At 26.4% G+C, this 20,546-nt stretch overlaps 1 protein-coding gene across 2 annotated transcripts in view; it reads left to right on the top strand.

The window, feature by feature from the left end:
• Rab3-GEF (Rab3 GDP-GTP exchange factor) overlaps positions 1-20,546 on the top strand; it is a 44,925-nt gene that overhangs the window by 18,753 nt on the left and 5,626 nt on the right. Inside the window, exons 11-23 of one of the 2 annotated variants that reach the window (XM_035083735.1) lie at positions 396-743; positions 827-895; positions 966-1,166; positions 1,475-1,897; positions 1,983-2,141; positions 2,239-2,430; positions 2,513-2,615; positions 2,824-3,261; positions 3,736-3,865; positions 3,933-4,149; positions 4,428-4,697; positions 8,553-8,729; positions 17,953-17,961. In XM_035083735.1, the coding sequence (XP_034939626.1) occupies positions 396-743; positions 827-895; positions 966-1,166; positions 1,475-1,897; positions 1,983-2,141; positions 2,239-2,430; positions 2,513-2,615; positions 2,824-3,261; positions 3,736-3,865; positions 3,933-4,149; positions 4,428-4,697; positions 8,553-8,729; positions 17,953-17,961 (2,736 nt within the window). The remainder of the gene's footprint in view (positions 1-395; positions 744-826; positions 896-965; positions 1,167-1,474; positions 1,898-1,982; positions 2,142-2,238; positions 2,431-2,512; positions 2,616-2,823; positions 3,262-3,735; positions 3,866-3,932; positions 4,150-4,427; positions 4,698-8,552; positions 8,730-17,952; positions 17,962-20,546) is intronic. The other variant, XM_035083741.1, reaches the window with a different exon arrangement.

Consider the following 20,546-nt stretch of genomic DNA (forward strand, 5'->3'; position numbering starts at 1 on the left):
TGCTGATTGGAAAAAAAGTCTGTTGAGTGTCTTGAACCTGTCTCTAGTTTTCCTTATTTGTACTTCAATGTAAATTAAAAGTTGAGAGTGATAATCAACTTGAATTCCAAAGTAGTTAATCACATTTCTTGTAGAAACAGCTGAAATTTTCTCATTTACTTTTCTCTAACTTAAACCTTGATCATCCACGTGACTGGTAGAAATACTTACCTTTTTACCATTAATGATTTTAATCATTCCTTTATTTATCAAGTACTTGAGTAATTTCTTAGTTTGATCAACTTCAACTTGCTGATGTGTTTATAATTCGAAAACTATAATCGTTCATCTTCTGTCATTTTTCTACTTTATTAATTCTAAAAACTAATTTTATTTTCTCTATTTCGAATCTTCAGCCAATTCAAGAAGAAATCTTGTCAAATCTGGATACTCCAATAAACATTTCCAATGTTGTAAACCGAAAATCATCTACCGATACTTCTGGTGGACCTTTTTTAACCCGACAAATGACAATTGGTGAAAATACATTCCATGCTAAGCCAAATGTCAACGAACGACAACCAAATTCATCGATAAATTCACATCAACAAAATAGTGGTGATGGACATAGTAGCAATAACGTTGTTACAAGACAAGCATCGCAAGGTTCATTATTTGAGCAAATAGCATCTCAAGCTAAGGATTTAGTTCGTGAGACAACACGACAAAGCAGTCAAGATGGATTATTGGCTCATATGGATAAGGTATATTAATTTTTAATGGTCTGTTTTCTTTTATCGTAAATAATTTTATATAAAATAAATTCTACTTGTAACCTTTCATCTAGCTCAAACATCAAGCGAAAGAGAGGATTTCTGAAGCCAAAGAAGACAGCCTTTTTGCTCCACTGGGACATGTAAGGCATCATTATTAAGATAAAATAAGTTGTTATCAAATATTAAAACATAATTATTTATTAAAAATAGATAACACAACAAACGAAGAAAGCTGTTGATGAAGCAACTAAATCTGTTCAAGAAGCATCAAAAACGGCAATAGAAGCCAGTAGAACTGCTGCAGGGGTTAGCAAGAATACTTTAGATGATTTAACTTATGCAGGGAGAAATACTTTCGAAGACTTAACTAAAAGTGCGAAAGAAGTTGCTACAAAGAAAGGGTTACTGAAGGTAATTAGTATAACTAAATTCTTCCACTTTCGCATAATTTTCAAAATAAACAGTTGCTTTTGAACCAACATTTATCTACAATTACATAATTAAATAAAGTTTTATCTATTTATTTTATGAAGTTCGATGTAACATGGAAAAGTTACTATACTATATGACTATTATTATTTCTAATCATTTTCTACTTTATTCTGTTGAAATTAAAAAGACCTCAGTGAACCTCAAATTGTCTTGTACCAATTAATAATTGGGAAAATTGAGTTCACGTGGACAGAATTTGTTACGTTAAAGTATATTTATTTTTTTAGGGCTTAGCTGAATCTCAGCCTTCTCCTGAGCAACATTCATCACCGCGTCCATCGATAAGGAAAGACTCGAATAGTAATTTACCCGAGTTAAGAAATAAACGTCGCGATATAGGCCGTGATTTTCTTAGTAATGTGAGCAGTGATTTCAATGGAATAGCTACACAAACGAGTAACATGTTCAGTGACTTATTTGGCAGTAAAAGTACTTCAAATCGGGGTGATTTAGCTTCGAATATTCAAAAAATTAAAGACAAATCACAACCGTTATCATTTAGTCCATTTAAACGCGGTAAACCTGGATTGACAGATAAATCAACGTTAATTAAACACATGACAAGTAAAAATTATAGTGAAAATATGCAGAGGATGCAGAATATTGATAGGACGAATATTAATAACGACAATCAAGCATTTTTAAATGAGGTAAATTAAAATCGTGATTTTAGTTTGATTTACTTATTAATTGAATGCACAATCCAAACATGACCGTAACTGAAATTCATTAAAGGTCATAAACCAAGTGTTTGCTGGGGAAGGAGTTGGCTTCTTCAAATTAAACCGTCTAAAAAAATTAATGGAAGATGAAAGCTATCGTAATATTATCGTTACCAAATTAAATCGAGGAATTAATAAAAAAATTAGTCCTGATGATCACATTGATGATGTGGTAAATATATTTGAGTTATTTTTTTTCTTTTAATAACATTCTTTGTTGTATTGAAAGATATTGTCTTTTATTGAATTTTATTTTTTCTTTTGTGTAGTGTATTTCAAGATCAGTTTATAAAGGAATGCTCATGTGCCTTCAAGCAGTAGCTAATGGTCTTGCGAATACTTTTGATAACAATAGTTTCGGTGGAATGGCATCAGTATTTCAGCTGATGGAAATTGCTCATACCCATTATTGGAGTAAAGATCTCACTGACGGTGCTGTTGAGACGCCTTTTTTACTGCAAGTGAGTCAATATTTTATCTTATCACGAGAAAAAAAGCGAGTGAATAAAATAAATAACCAAATAAATTAAAATTAATCTGCAGGCAAGCTCTTTCGAGAGTCATGAAAATTTACGATCTAATGGATCGAGTAAACAGTCGAGTCTTGTAGATATCACTAAAAAATTATCATCTCAATATTTAAATGGTAAATAATATTATTATGATCCTAAATATATATTCAATAAATAATACTATTTTAGAATTTGAAAAGGTTTTAATTACAATGCGAAATATTTTTGAAATTTCAATAAATTTTTAAAGCTTTTTAAATGGACTTTTTCAAAATTCTAGAGTGGTATTACCTCTTAAAATGAATTTAAAATATGAATATAAATTTTTTCAACCTCAATTAGATGGCAATCAAGTTCACTTGGAAATTTCTCATGCAATATCATCGAACGATAATAATAATCATTCGAGTACCGATTCATTTCTCGATCTTTTTTCGAAAAAAGGAAAACTATTGAGTAAATTGACATCGTTTGATGGAGAGGGTAATAGTAGTCGGCCTAGCATAACATCTATCATAAACCCAAGTGATGCACAATCGCAAGCAAGAAATAAACAACAAAGCAATCTTGCATTTCGTACACCTCATCAAACACCATTATCAACGCAGAATACACCATCTGATGCTGAAGTTGACAGAGAACCAGAACCTACTCATAGTGAAAAACGGGGTAGTATATGGTCAAGTAAATCATCACTTAATGCTCGTTATCATGGTAATAGTCCAGTATTAACTGCGTCGACTCCAAGTCCAGAAGCTGCGAGAACATATTTGTTTGAAGGTAAAATTACTTCAATTATAAAATGTTTGTTTACCTTGTATAAGTTACAAAAGTCAACTAGGTTTTTTAATCTTCATTTTATTTATTTATGTTTAATGTCGTACACAAGCATATATTTGTAGATAAATAGTATAATGTGTTATTTTATTACATACTTTTTATTTATAAAACAGTCGTGAATTATGAATCATCTACTTTCATATTCATTTTCATTTCAAGTTTGTTTTCTTTCTTTTTTATTTAAATTAAAATGTATTTTTTTTTCAAAATTTTTTTCCTTTTATCACAACTGTTTTTAAATGAATAAATAAATCTATTGGTATGGAGTTTTTTTTCAAAAGTTCTATTCAATTTCACACGTTTTTTATTTCCGATTGTTAGATTCAAACTGACAAAAATATATTTTTAGATCACAGAGAAGATATTTGTTTTTTTTGTCACTCGGAATTACATCACCTTTTTTTTTTATTGTAGGTTTTTTAGGCAAAGAGAGATTACATCTTTGGGATAAAATGCAATTTTGGGAAGATGCATTTCTAGATGCCGTGTCACAGGAGAGAGATGTTATTGGTATGGACCAAGGGCCTAGTGAAATGATGGAGAGGTAGGCTATGAATGTGACAAGATCAAGTAAAGGAATTTATTGATAATATTGATATATTAAATTCCAGATACAAAAATTTAAATGACAGTGAACGCCGGCGTTTAGAACATGATGAAGACCGGTTATTATGTACGTTGCTTCACAATTTGACTGCTATTTTAGTGATGCTTAATGTTGATAAAACTGAAGTGAAACGAAAAATTCGTCGGTTGTTGGGTAAAAGTCATATCGGGTTGATTTACAGTCAAGAATTACATCAACTACTTGATCAAATTGATAACTTGGTAAGTAATTTTTATTATTCCATATTTTATGCTTCTCTGATTGATTTCTCTTTGCAACAAAATTTTTATGATTAACTAGAAATAAAACATTATTTAGTAATAAATTAGCATACTTATATGTCGGTATTCAATCAAAAGTTTCATCTGATTACAGTAGTTACGAAATTCAATCGTATTTGTTTGATTTTAACCAATTTTTGAGTCAATTATGTTCTCATTCTGAATGAACATCATCAATTTATAGAACTTTAATTCACCGGTTACAATTTTAATTTCAGCACGGGAATGACATCGATTTGAAGCCCTCTATGTCTCGACAAATGCATAAACAATCCTTCACTGTTCATGTTGGCGACGTTGATGGCGAATTGCGTTTCCTAGAAGTACGACATGATGGACTTGTTTTGAGATCGTCGAATGGCGTGATCGTGGAACGTTGGTGGTACGAACGGTTGGTGAATATGACCTGCAGTCCCAAGAATAAGGTGCTATGCTTATCCAAACGTAATGGTGATCAATTGGAGCTTCACAACTATTACACCAAAAAAGTAAGTAACTTACTTTTGCATGATTAGTTAATTTGTTAAGCCGATAAATGGATATGTAAAAATTAGAAAGTAATCCGAGAAAAACAAATTTTAATTAAATTAAGTTTAAAGAAGAACTTGGAAATTTTTAAATAAGTTTGTAAAAGGTCGTATCATGTTCATGATTCCGATATAAATCGGCCGATCAGCTGAATTAAAGTAGGATTTGAACCATAGTGAAATAAAATGTAGATACTGTTTATTTTCTACAATATTTTTCCCTTCCGGTTGTCAAATTTGTTCAATTTTTTTATTCTCCACAATAAACCGATAGAAATGAAACCCGGACAATGTCAGTACTTAATTGACATCAATTCTGTTTTACTTTTATCTCAAATTCAATCACATTGAAGGTGCTAAAATGCACTGAAAACTATTGATTTAATCGGAGTGCTTCTTAGCCATTCGGTGATCATGACCGGATAGAGTATCAGTTTCGGCTTGAATTCAATACCATAATTGTAATGTAACACGAGTTGAATAGTATGATAGGAGTTGATATTTACCCAGATGGAGAATAACAAAATTTATTCAACAACTTGAACAATTCTATTTCTCCAGCTTGAATGGATTTTAAGCCTATCATTCCATTTAAAGTGTTACTTCATATTGAAGGATTAAATGGAATACATACAAGCCAAAATGATTGTTACCTCAAAGTTTGGACAGTTCTGAAAGCAGCTTATCACCGATTTGCTTTTTATGGTATTTGAAGATCAAATAGATAAATAACTCAGAATTTGTTATATAAACTGTTTGGTTATTTAAAGTGGAAATCGTCAAAGAGTAATTGGTCGCCTGATAGATGCTTTTTATTAAATTATGCAATGTGTTTAAACAATCTTCTCTTCTGTAACTAGAAAATCGATCTCTAATAAAATATGAACTAAAGACTGTAATCGGATTCTAGCAACATTAGAGGAACTTTCAACCGTGATTGAACGGCACGTGACGTTTTGGGGCCTATAGTAACAGTATGAGATTATGAAAGAGAACAAACCCCTACAATTGCATAACTTAGTGGTGTATATTTACCTGCGAACTTTACGCTCCGTTGAAATTCTTTAAGATAATGAAACTGCCTTTGCTAGCTACAGTATTTATAATTTACACAGTCAATGACATTAAAATGACTTGCGGCTGGAATGCGCTTTGAGTAGTCAGGAAGATCTTTAGCATCACATCGAGATGAAGGAGAACAGTTAAGTGATGTTGGGGAGTTTGAGTGGAGTGAATATATACTCCAACTATATATCCCTTGAATTTTGATATTGAAAGAATGTGTGGCATGTGAATTTTATATTATTGATGAATACATTCTTGTTTTGGTATAGATCATGAATAGAGTATAACTTTTGTTGATATTCAAATTTTCTGGTTCAATGAGTATAAAAATTAGGTTACGAATTGAAAATCGAACTGAACTTGTTAATTATTTATTCAACATTTTATTTGAATAACAGAGAGTTTGATAAAAAAATGATTGAATAAAATTTCTAGTAATTGATTCAATTGATTGATATCAAAGATAAAGGAGTAATGATAAAAAAATTGTGAAAAGACTTTTAGTCTGTATTCTAATAAGCAGTTGAGCTAATACTTGGATCAGATTCTTCGTTCAGTACAGTAAACATGGAAAAATAAATAGTCATTCTTATAATCTCTCTTGAGAGTTCATAGTAAGAATTCTCCAACATTCTAAATATTGAAGTACTCGTAAACAATATTGTCTGAGATTTAGCAAGCTTATGGAAGAAGATTGCTTTGCTGAATACTTCCCAAAAGCAAATCGTATTACATTGCATATGATGTATAAATCTTAATCGCATCATTCAAATTTTAGTTTTGGATTATTTTCAACTCAATAATACAGAATGTATTTACTTTTACAACTTGTCGTTATAAAAATAGACATCAACATGTGGTTAATTAGCTAAAGGTGATTTATCTTTTCTGTAATGATTAATTACAATATATTGGCTATTTTATTGATACAATCCCATTACTTTCAATGATATCAAATTTAGTTATAAAAAATATTTGAAAATTTTTTTTCAAACATTACAAAAAAATGACAGTTGATACTTCAATGGTGAGATCATAAAAACTCAATAAAAAGGAAGCAACAACATTAAATGCGTTTGGTTATCTCAAGTGATGAGTGACGTTTGGTCAGTTCTTGATCGACATGCTGGTCTCTCTTTTACGAACATGCCAGTTACATCTATTAATGCTTGATTACCTATCATATTGAAACTGTCAAAAGTGTATGTTCTTTGGAATAAATCCACATCTACAATTGCAATTTAATTCTCTCATCCATTTATCTACTTTTTATTCGAGTGTTTTGAATATACAATCATATTTTCACTTATGTACTCAATAATATTACTGATATTGTCTGTTTCGTTGAGAAGAAAAAAAAACATAGACGAGTCAATCTCAAAATTAAGCAAAAGAATGAATTATTTTGCAATTGACATCAAACCCAATCGGTTCTTGTTGTCAATAGCTCATTGTAGGTTAGCATGAGACAGAATACATTAATCCGAATCAATAGTAATACCTGATACAGCGGCATGATCCAGTTGACAATGTTATTTAGGATGATACTAGTGCCCTAGATGTCCTATTAATTCTTAATTAACGGAAGTAAGAGGCACGACTGAAATAGAAGTGTTAATTATATTTATAGCTAGTACACAGGGTTGAGAAAGTATATTAGAAAAGTGAATATTTGATGACTGTTAAATTATAAATGACACACTCAATCAATCTGTATCTGTACAGATTTGTCTGATGACGTAAAGAAACATTCTACTAGCAATAGAAATATTTTATTTCCATTTGAAAGAACCAGTAAGATATCAAGTATTTTTCAAAAATCAATTGACTCTAACTTAAAAGTAAAAAAAGCATAAAGAAAATCTTCTGTTATTGGCTCTGCTCTAGTTCCTGACTTCTTTCAGTAATAAGAATAATTATAATATCGGGAATAATCATTTTAAAGTTAAAATTATTTTTTAACAAGTGGCTGAATTATGATTATTGAATTTATAAGAATGGTATTTTACATTTTACTGATGAACTTTTAAATGAAGAATTACTTACAATCATGTGCAATTTTAATTTTTTCAATTATGAATAAATTCAAATAATATGAAAGTAAAAATTTAGAATAATATCTGATGTTTTATTTCATTGTTTGATATTATTTTTGATATTTTGAATAGATAAAAATGACAAAAGCATAATTATTGATTGTTAAAAATTAATTTAATTTTAAAAGGTAAATGCTATGACACCAGATTTTTTAATTTTTAAAAATTAAAAAACTAACTGTTATTATTGTAATCTATTTAAACTTTAACATACTAAATTGAGTCATATTTGTTTAAAATATTGTCATATTTTTAGTTTAAAATATTATCGTATAAAATAAAATTTTATATCAAGAGGTTAATGAATATTAAATCTGAAAACATTTTAATTTGGAGCAATTTTTCTTAAAATAATATAAAATCTAATGTAACTACAATGTATATTAGTATTATATGTGAATATGATATAAAGATTTTTATAGTCTAACAAATCTGTTACATTTATTCAAACTTAACTTATATTATGGAAATACATGCGGCTTATAGAAAGCCGCTTATTCGATTGAAATGTGCGAATTTCAGCGTGTAGAAATTTTTAAAAGTAAATCTAAGAAACTTTTAGTAAATATTTTTTTATCTTTACTGGATAAAATATTATGATAATCACAAGTATATGGAATATTTTTTTAATTATTAATTTTTTATTTTTTATTAGTGCAAAGATCTGTATTATTGCATCAAGGAGGCCATTGAAAAAGCAGCGATGCGAGGTCGAGCAAATTTAGGGGTTGAATTGGGAGATGAGTTTCCAGTACAAGATTTGCAAACTGGTGAAGGTGGATTACTTCAAGTGTGCATCGAGGGTGTTGGATTATTATTTGCCAATAGCAAGGTATGAATCTAAATTTTTTATATTACATTACTTAATGAATTATATATTTATTTGTTATTTATTATATTTTCTTATAATTTCTTATCAGCAATCATCACAATACATTTGAAAATATTTTTTGTTATTTTTTTTTGCTATCATTTTTTTACCTAAAAAAAATGATGTGAAATTCATTTCAACTCGTCTGTCGTGGTATTTTAAGACATCAACAATTAACTTAATTTTATTAAGTTATTTGAGTAACATATTTCTTTGGAATCATCATCCATCATATCATCTCATTAAAATTATATTTAATAACTTTACTGGAAGATCAGCTCAAGTAGACGTACTTTTAGCTAATTGTACATCATCTACAATTCTTGTACACTAATGATAGCAAAATTTTCTCTCAACACGTTGATTATTTGATTATAAATCTTAGGACAAAATGCTAATAATTTTTTTTACATCAAATAATGTCTTTATTTATTATCAATTTTTTTTTATACAAACTAAACAAATACATCATCAATATAATCCAGTAGATGAATATTAATCTCTACTTATCACATGACGAAAGTATTTAAAATAGTATTATGTTATTTATATTTTCTTCTCGTCTACTGAATTATATTAATTTGGGTCACTGTCTAAGGGTACAGGATGTAACAAGGTAATATTTATAATCAACTAAAATCCACAAAAATAAAGAACTCAAGATACTCTTATTGCTATTATTTTAATCTCCAAGAAATTTAATATTCCTACAAAAAATTTATCAAATTTCAACGTTAAGGAGATGAGATATATAATCTAGAATATGAAAAGAAGAGGAACAAGAAATGTGTAAAGCTTCAAAAGAATATATTCATTTAATTTAATGTCATACTTTCATATGGCAATTAAATTTATCGAAAACGTCACTTATTACTGTTAATTATTATTATACTAAAAAAAGCAGGAGCTACTTAAGTTGAGCTAATTTATTATTAGCATTTGTCTACGTTACTTAGCTGATTGACAGTATTTATTGAATAAGATAATTTTTAATATTAATATCAAATATACTATAAAATTTAAAGGACCAATTAAAAATCAAACACTACAAGATCGAACAATTATTACAAATATAACCAAAGTATCATTCATTTTACGTTAATTAAGGAAACAATCTTCAATATATATAACAGAAATGTTATTATTAATCCAGGTTTACAAAAACATGTAAGCAAATTTTGCTTTAATTGAATTTTACATATTAATTATAATTATAATAATAGACGTGCCTCATTATAACACAAAACGATCTTACGGACACTGTCATTTATCGTGCACGTGAGATAGTAATCAAGTAGGATGAAGTAGAAAATGAGTAGATGAAAATGAAACACGTTAATATCAATTAGGTGATTAATTTATGAGCACACAAATAATCCCTTATGTGTTGAGTAATGTTATTGTACGTACGTTTCCTTTAACCCTATAGATTAGATAGATATATTAATTGGTATGATTATTTCTTCATACAGCAATATGGTGAGTAGATTCACCATCTCCTTGATTAGTTAATGCTTTCGCACAATCTCACATTTATTTATATAACTCAATTCCTCGATTTAATTATTAAAAAACAATCACTGTGTGTACCGCACGCCTTCATCCACTCTCACTTGTATATCATCATTCTATGAAGAATATTTGTTTCGGTTCTGATTAATAGACTGTGCTATTAAATTGCTTCTTCAGTTGCTTTAGCATCATTGACGCACTTAGGTGATGTAGATTCTTACATTTTCTGATATCGTATTCGTTTAGTTCATCTGATATTGCCGAAAAATACAGCTGAAGTATTCATTTATAATAGCAGGAATTATTTTTTTATTTTCTTTTTTGCTATATGATTTATCAAAAATAAATACATTCCATTATCTATAGATTAAGGTTGATTTTATTCATTAGGAACATGACATTTGATCAAAAAGATTCTTTTATATTCAACAATTTTTTTTTTTTTCATTTTCAAGTAGTAAAAATCAATATAAGGTCAACTAGCTTTTTTTGGAAATAGTATAACAGATTAAACTATTTTAAATGACCTTTTAACGAACAGTTGATAAAGGTTGATTAAAGAATATCTATTTTAAATTGATACTCTCCACTTTATTTAGATTGATTTTTGTGTTACCTGTTTTTTTCATATATAATACAGGTTTTTCTGGTTTAATGTAATTCATTTTAACTTTATTTTCAATATCCTACTATTTAATCTTCATAAATATTAACCTCTTTTCTCTCATATAATGGACGTAACAAACTTAAGCACCTTAAAGGCTTATTATTACTCTTGTTTTTTGGTTAACGATAGAATTAAGGTTTATCAATAATTCTACTTATTAGGATGTTAAATTAATATTATATTAAGAGTACATTTAAATTTTTTATATATAATATTAACTATTCTTAGGGGTTTTCTTTTCGTATTAAATATATTAATGATAGATTTTCGGAATAAAGGTTGATTTTTTTAGAATATTTACTACTCTTTGATAAAATCAAAAGATTGTAATGAATATCGTGTAAAGATGACTTTAGTTTAAAAGGACGCACTTCTATCCTTTCATTATTTTTCCCTCTAGAAGTGATCATTAATATATGCTCAAGGGTTAGCGATGACAAGTTGTCAGATAGAATTTTATTCCTCTGGTTCTTTCATGATAAATAAAATATATTTAATGAATTAATATTATAAATATTATTTTAAAGTATCATATGGAGATTTAATTCTATTTATTATTTAAAAAGGAAATTAAAGTAAAATTTTCTTTTCAACTTTATCTTTTAATCATGTTAATGTTGTTAGTGTGTATGAAACTATTTCATACCTTTTATGATTAGTTCTACTAGAGATTCTAAATAACCCAGTTATTTAGTAAATTCAGGGAACTTATTGAAGACTATTTTAGCACATCTTGAGGGATAAGGTAGAACTTTGATCTTCAATATCCTTGAAGGGGGCCATTCATTTGAACTCTCTGAGTGTAACCGAAGTTGCTTTAGAATCCGCAATTTGGAAAAAAGTTGTTTTCTTGGTCAGCTCTTGTCATGCATGAATTCGAAGCTTAATTTCAAACTCTGTGTGCTCTTTTACACTTTTACGCATTAACTTTTAGCTTCAGTGCACAGTTTTTTAACTACATTTTTATATAAAACTTTAAACATTTGTGTCTAATTCATTTTTTCAACTCCTGTTTAAAGCTTAAAATCACTATTTTGCATTTCCACTTTTCATTATATAAAACTTATCATAATTCGGCAACTCTGCATTTGTTTTTTTTCTTCTCTTGCATTTTTAAATAAATTATTTAGTAGATACAACTATTTAGATTTGGAAATGAAAGGTGAAGTATTTTATTTTTTGATCAAAGAAAAAATTTTGTAAATTACACATATGTTTATATATACATGTATATATATATGTACATTCTTTTATCCTTTTTAAACAATATTATAATTTGTAATTAATTCCTATCAATATAAAATAATGCACAATATCTGCATGTAAAGTATTACAATATTTGCTTATTTACCTTCTCTTCAATAAAACAAATATCATGAAATCACATCCACCAGTACAGATAAATCACACAGTAGAATAAATTATATTATGTTATGAATGATTTAAGGTTGATATAAACTAAAGACTTAATGATTTTATTAGACTATTTTAGTTGGTAGTATTTTTTTTTTATACAAAAATTTCAACTTTTATACCTAATAGTTATTTGTTTAATAAAACAAATATTTATGCAATGAAAATTAATCACTAGGTACACGAATTGCGTAAATTTAATTGACATTATCACATTCAACAAACGGAAATGATTTTTAATTACCATATTTTAATTATTAATTGCAAACTAAATAGACGAGATCAAAGATAAATATAAATTTTAGGATACTTTAAGAAATAAATAATTCTTGGAAGATCAATGAAAAATATAAAAAAAAAAAAACAAGATCACAGTCTCAGGTAAACTTTTAATATATTCAAAGAATTTTTCCAATTAAAAATTTTTTTCGTTATCTACGGTAGATATAAATAATGGAGTCAATTGAATTACGAATTGTGAAATTGAAGTTCACCTGCAATAATTGAAAAGTCTTCAAATGGACTTCATTGTAAATTCAACGTCTTTTCTTTAATTTTAATATTCTTCGATACTAGAATAAATTTATTACTGAATGAAATTAATTCAGAACAGTACAATAAGAAAAGATAGTATAGCAATATTCAATGAATAGATTGGATAAATAAATGTTGGTTTCAAGCATTAATATGTTATTAAGTAGAAAAAGTTTAAAAAGAGATTTACCATTTGTGAGGACAGAATCTGTTTACTCTAGGACTCTAGATTCAAGATTAAGTTTGTTGGGATTCTTTTCATTTCAAGTGTTTCTTCAACTCAGTAGAAAGTGATGAATAATAATGTATAATTGATTGTATATATTTATTTATTAGCCTGGTACTTACTCCATTTTAGATTCAAATAATTTTATTTAAATACTGTTATATGAACATCAATTTGTTGATTTAATGCTAAAATTATTTTCATGAGTTAATAACAATTTTCTTTTTCATGTAATCGAAAATAACAAAAGAAAAAAAAGGAAATTATTGAATGAATAATCTTGAACTCTTCACTTGTGAGTTAATATTTTTTTTTGTGGTAGTTGCTGTAGAAGTAAGCAGACAGTTGATCCTGATCTTTAGATGTCAATCAAAAATGCATCATCCGGATATTAGATTTTTATAAAAATCCATTAAAGAAAATATTTTTCGAAAATCTCTATTTTATGGAAAAAGTTTCAAATAGTAGTTGAGTAGAGAAATAAAATATATGTAACGAATGAAATATATAAAAGTTATATACTTTTTTAAATTTTTTAGAATTACATTTACTTTATTTATTGTAATAATTAGTATACTAATGATAAATTTGAATATTTACTTCAGGCCAAAGATTAAACTGATGATAAAATAATAATTGAAAAATTATTTACGTAAAAAAATTGATTGAAAAGAAAACCAATTTTCACGCTGAATAACTATCAATAAAACATGTAAATTCTATAGAATTGACATGTAGAAATGCTGTTTTATTTTTCATGAAAAAAAATGTTCGGTTTAATAAACTTTTTCCGTGCAAAACATTTTTAAAACAATTTTTATATCATAAGGTGATTGAAGTTCATTCTAGTAAACGTGTTCTCAATACGCATATCGAGAGTACTTGTGCAAAAAGAATAAAATGATCATTTTTCTTTTTAAATACGATAAAAAACCAGACCAAATACGATAACCAGAGAACCAAAAATTCGATAAAAGCATATCGCTCACTTGTTGTTTTACATATTTTGGTAATTAATATACCCTAGTAGCCAAATCAACGTAAGATTGATGGCAGACTTACGTATGCAGCCTAAGTGTGTCATTTACGTATGTATTTGCTGTTTTTTTGAAGCAGAAAAATGTAAGTCTAATGAAAATTCTGACATCAGGACTGACTACTAGGGATAATTTTTGTTTCCAATTACGTATATTTTTAATTGTTTTCGACATCATCATTCTAGAAACATAAAAAATATAAATGAAATATATACTTAAAAAATACTGAGATGAAACATTTAATGATGAGATTATTTGAAATTTTTATTCATTATTTATAATATTCATTGAGAGAAATAAAATTGTGAAACGATATTTTGAAATGAATATTTTAATCCACTTATGATATTATTGCATAAAGTTTTAATGAATCTCGTAATTAAATTAATTTTAATTATATATCCCATCAGTTTAAACTATATTTATAGGCTTTTTTTTCAAACATGGAAAAAATAATATCATAAATAGAGATTAAATGTATTGAATCTGGATCAATTATCTGAAAATCAGTTTCAAAAGCATCAAACATTTTCGATCATGATTTTTCGTATAGCTATAATAATTTGACAAATCTATAGAAATACAAAGTATTTCATTTTCATGATGGGTTAAATAAACTTAGCATTCAATTTCAAGTTATTGGAGCTCACTACATTCGAGTAATACTACATTTATATATGACAAAAGCATTAATAATCACATTACAAAAGCGTTAGACTTAAAAAACCAAATTATTCTTCTTGTTATAAAATAAAACTATATTAAATTCATTTTCAAATCTAAAAATTCCACTATTAAATTAATACAGATAATTAATTAAATTATTCATTTATCAAATCTTATTAAACTGATTGATTGAATGAAGATTCCATAGGACTAAACAATTAAAGAATTACATTAGTGGTGATTAATTTACGTTAATTATATGAAAAGGATCCTACAATCCCGTAAACTTCAATGGTATTAGCACATATTAGTCCTATTTCGAACATTAATACCAGGCTAATCTTTACCAATAAGCACATGTCCAGACATTGATTCTCTTGATCATAAATTACTTAATAACTTCAGTTATTAGTGATATATGTGTATAGATATGTAACAGGTTAATAATTGATATTTCTCTGTAGAGATAATAACTGAGCTTAAAGTATAAGTAACCCTAAAAGTTCCAAGTTTATCTAATCTTTCACTTTTAGATCTCTTAATCCTCTACAATGATTTATCGTAATGCTACATTTTTATTTTAAAAACAATCATGTTATTAAACTCAACTATTAGGATTATTTTTTAATCATTTTTAATCTTTCACCTTTTTTTTAGCTTTCAAATATACAATTCAATGTTCAATGAATAATTTTTTGTTGTTAATTACAATCTATTTGTTCAATTTGAATAAAAAATATTTAAGTTAACAAGGTAAAATAGATTTGTTGGATAAAATTCTAAAAATATTATAAAAATAGTTGAAATTATTTTAGTTTAACAATAGCAATGAATTATATTTTATTACTAACATAAAATCCATAACTTTTAAAAATAAAAAAACATTTTAACAATTGCTAATGTTCACTTTTTCGACCAAGCTATAAGAGTCTTAAACAATAAATGCTCCAACCAAAAATAAAACTTTTAATGATAAATTCAATTGTAAAAATGTTGATGGAATTTTTAGACGAAAGATATTATATTTATTTTATCTTACATTACATATATTATTCATGGAAATAAATTTAATTTTCATAATGTAAGAAATACTCATTTAAAATTCAGAAAACCCCAAGAGATTCTCTTAATCAAATATCAGACTAAGAATAATATTGAATTAATAACTGATACATTAACAGCTAGCCCATCATAATTTAAATGATGAAAACTTGATGCTATTAATTTATAATTAATCAAATCTAACCGTTACGTTCACTGCGCATTACATCTGAATATTTTCAATCAGCTGAGTAGTGTAGTGTTCAAGCATTATAATATGGTGGTGGATTAATTCCTAGACCAGGTCATGAAATCTATCTTCAAAAGGATCTTTGAATATTGTTAACATCAAAAGTAGCTATTAATTATTTTATCTATAACGAAAAATAATTATTTCCTTACTTTGATCAGAGAATAATGACTTTTTTCAATTATTTTACAATCTCAATATCATAAATTCTTGGTCATAAATTTCTTGTAAACAACCGTGAATAAATCAGTAGATTGATCAACGATAATATTTAATAGCTTCTGTAAAGTTGAGTCATTTTAATTTATAATTTTCCAAAAATTATTTAGCAATAAAGAATAATGGTTTTCCAATTTATTTCAATTTTTAATTACACATTTAATAGTGTACTGTTAGTAGATCTATACATTTTCTGACATGGTGAATAAAATAGGCTACTTTAATAACTCTAATTAAATCAGTTAAATCATTTTATGTTGAACGTTTATTCAAATAATCAAATACATATATGTATTTTAAAATTTTCTCTTGGTTTATAATATATTTCAAGCGTTTCATTTCATTACGCATAAATTTTGTGCAAATATTTTATACAAGTGCAGGCTTGCCAAACACTGAGTTAATTCATCTGCATCAGTGTGCAAAATGAATTGGGAAAATACAAACTTAAATTTGAAATTAAATTTTTTTGATTAATCAGTTTTAATCATTAAATTTAATTAAGTCGTTGATTATAAGTAATTATTTTACATTATTTTTCATTTTAATTTAATTATTTTAGTTAGTTGTTTATAACTTATATCAATAATAATAATACTAATATTAATAATAACAATAATAATATTGATAAAGTGTTACATTGAGAAGTAAAGACAGTAAAAAATGGTCAAAAAAAAATAAGAATGAAAAATCTCAAAGTTATAGAGAATTCTTTGTATATAGAAGTGATGACTCGTAGCAATCAGTTGAAATTTATGGTGTGATTAAGTATGTAACATGATTGAGACTGAGAGTATCATTCATTCTACTGCTGATATTTGAAAGGAAACTCAAATGAGTAGCTGGAAGATTTATAACTTCTCTGCTTTAATTCTCCAATAGTCGAATGAATATTTTAGGACTTTAGGTTGTACTTTATGGCTATGAGTAAATCCAAAGTACGACTACTGGACGGTAAAGAAGCTCATCTTATTAGATAAAAAAAAAATCACTGGGGAATGGAGTGCAAAATGGGGTGAAAAATACTTGAATTATAGATAACATTATTTTCTACTTATTTCACATTACTTTATACACTCATTCTCATAATTATCAAATTTCATACAGATTTTTTGATGTACAGTCTATACTCTAATCTAATTTTATTTCAATATTTCAAATGTAAAATTTATTTCAAATATTTTCTTTCATTTATTGAATTTATTCTCTTGTACCATAACTAACTTATAAAAATTAATCTAGGTGCATTTTCAATTGAATGATTTTATCAATGACAATCTGAACCGCAGTGAAATTTTGCATTTTCGTATAAATATTTTTTCAATATTTTATTTTCCTTTCATATTATTATTATCAATTGAAATAGAAAAAAATGCAACAATATAAATTTTTATTTATTTCAATGCGGTTTGTAAATATTAAATTTTTTTTTTCAACACCCCATCTTACCCCTAGGTTTCTCTACGTATATATACATGAAAAAAAAGATTATCTCCAAATGTATATATATCTAGATATAAAAATGACATTCGTATTGATATAATCGAATTCATATATATTTTTTTTTTGTTGTTTTTTGTATCTTATGGTATTATTTTTCTTTCTGGCTGCACCACCAGGATTTTGAGGTATATTTATCAAATAATTGTAATAATAAATTGTGTAGTTGATGTTGTTAGTACTATTTTTGACTTGCATGCTGCTTTTATTTTATTTTTACTGCTATCACTATTTAATAATAATATTTAACTATAAATAAATTGACTGTTATTACTGTTTTTATTTAACACTAAATATTATTCCACTCTTTATTGTTACTTATCATACTTGATTGATAAATAAATCTAGCTCTTGAATAGATGAAAATTGGAAGATTTTGATTGAGTTTTGCTGAATAGTATTTCCATGGAAAAAAATTAAAAATTTTTCTCCAATTACGAGAAATATTTTTCATATACCAGTGACTGTTAGTTAATAACTGTATATTAATTGAGTTTTAAATTACTTTTTTAACACTTGAACAATATTGAATGATTACTAATTAAAAACCAATTGAATTTATTCTTATAAATATTTATCTTATATTTATTTAAATTCTATCATTAAGAATTGATATCAAAAACAATTATATTTATAATATTTATCATATGCTATATTTTCATTTCAAATTCCAGTATTAAGTAATACTTCACATCGGGATATATTGGAGTATGCTCATTAAATATACATGAACTCAGATAGCCAAATAATCAGTTTGTACAAAAATAGGACTTAACTATACCCCTATTTATTCACAATAGCTGATGAATTAATGCCTGATTTATAACTGTATAATCTTATATTTAATCCACAAATATAGTCAGTCTTTTGGATGCTAAACAAAATGGAATATTTCATAATTGAATATTTTCACAATATTTCAATTTGTGTTTTATTGCTTATCAACAGTATTATAATGATTTAATATAAAATTCTTAGCTAGGAGTATAAAATGTTGAAAATGTTATGAGGAATTTTGAAAAATTGTGATGTCATTGATTTCCAATTGATAGTTTGTTAAAATGCTCTTATTGGTATAAATGTTAAAGCAAATGAGTGAATTTATTTGAAATGTTATTCTAAATCTTAGTTTTTTTTTTATTCGTAGTTAATGAAAGTTTTTTCATGTGTAATTTACAGTGAATTCTATGGTAGAGAGACAATTCGATTCCTCAGTACCATTATCGTGTAAGTTGTGAAATTCGTTTAACTGAACACGAAATAATGGAAATTCAATATTTTGCAAGTTTATGGAAATTTACAGTTTTATTGGTAAATAACGTATCTATTTATCTAGTAAATAATATTGGATTCATTATGTTAGATTGCACTATTCAAACACATAATATACGCAGCTATTTAACGAAAAATCAATAAGAGCTTTTATTCAGTTTGCCACGTATGTGACAATATGTTAACATACGTTAGAAGAGGAATGAAAACTATTCTATTTCTTAAACAGTGATTTTTAGGATATGAAAAACGTTCTACAGTGATACTTTTTTACATAAAAGTATAAAGAGAGGCTGGAAACTAGATGATAAAATAATACCCTGTTTCAAATAATGTATATAATAATGACATACCTTTTTTTTTTATTAATAATACAAAAATGGATGTAGTTAAATAACCTTTTGATCCTAGCTATATAAAATTTTGCTTTAGCCAAATTTCGTACAAAAAATATACTCTGCACTTTTTACATAGATTTAACAGCTTTTAGTTTTATCGTGTCGGGTTTACACTCGTGTCGCTCTAATGCTATATATGTATGGATTTATGCTTCTTTCATTATGATTCTAGAAGAAATTGAATTATTTTATTTTCATGTCAAATACGACTATTTTTTTTACACGTATTAAAAAATTTGTTATTTCTTCTACGTGTTGATAAATAAATGAGGGATGCTTTTTAATTCTCTTTCATTTTATCAGGATACTGAAAAATAAAAATAAAGTTAAATCTTTTTGCATATTAAGGTTTATATCAAATATTGAATAAAGCATAATAATAATTTTTTTATAAAAATTTTTTAACTTTTTGTATCATACCATTCAGAGTGTATCTTAAATTCAGTGAGTTGTAAAATACAAGAAACTTCTTCTTTTTTTGTATGCTTTGAAGAATTAATCTGTGATTTTTTTTTTGTATTGAGAAAGAAACTAATGTAAATTTTTTCTGTTTCTGAAAGAATAGATTTTTAGGTGAATTCTTAGTTGTTTATTTATTTTTCACACGTCCTATGAATTGTTTATACTCCTTGAATCAATAGAGAATGGAGTATTTGGAAGAAGTTTACAAATTCAACATTATGAAATCTGTATAGTAGTCGTCAAAACTTGACTATATTTAGCAGAGTCTTACACTAAGTGTATTTTTCTAAAAATAGACAAAACATTCAGAAACATCCGATACCAATTATAGAACTTATATTAGACATACAAAAAATATAGACTTTTTTTTGCTGTACTTTCTCTAGTCACAAAAGCCTCTATTGTTGTCTTCTTCATTAGCAAAATGATCTCTGTATAAATAATTATAAAAAATTATTTATCAATGAATTAATTAGTAATTAATATGTATTTGACTTACTTAAGTAGATTTCTGTGTAAAGTTGCCAACTGGGTCCAAGGTTTCATCAAAAATTCAATAAAAAATCCAATAAAAGTTACGT

The sequence above is a fragment of the Chelonus insularis genome, unplaced genomic scaffold, assembly GCF_013357705.1.
Source record: "Chelonus insularis isolate UGA/USDA-ARS -01 unplaced genomic scaffold, ASM1335770v1 contig_124_pilon, whole genome shotgun sequence".
NCBI lineage: Eukaryota > Metazoa > Arthropoda > Insecta > Hymenoptera > Braconidae > Chelonus > Chelonus insularis.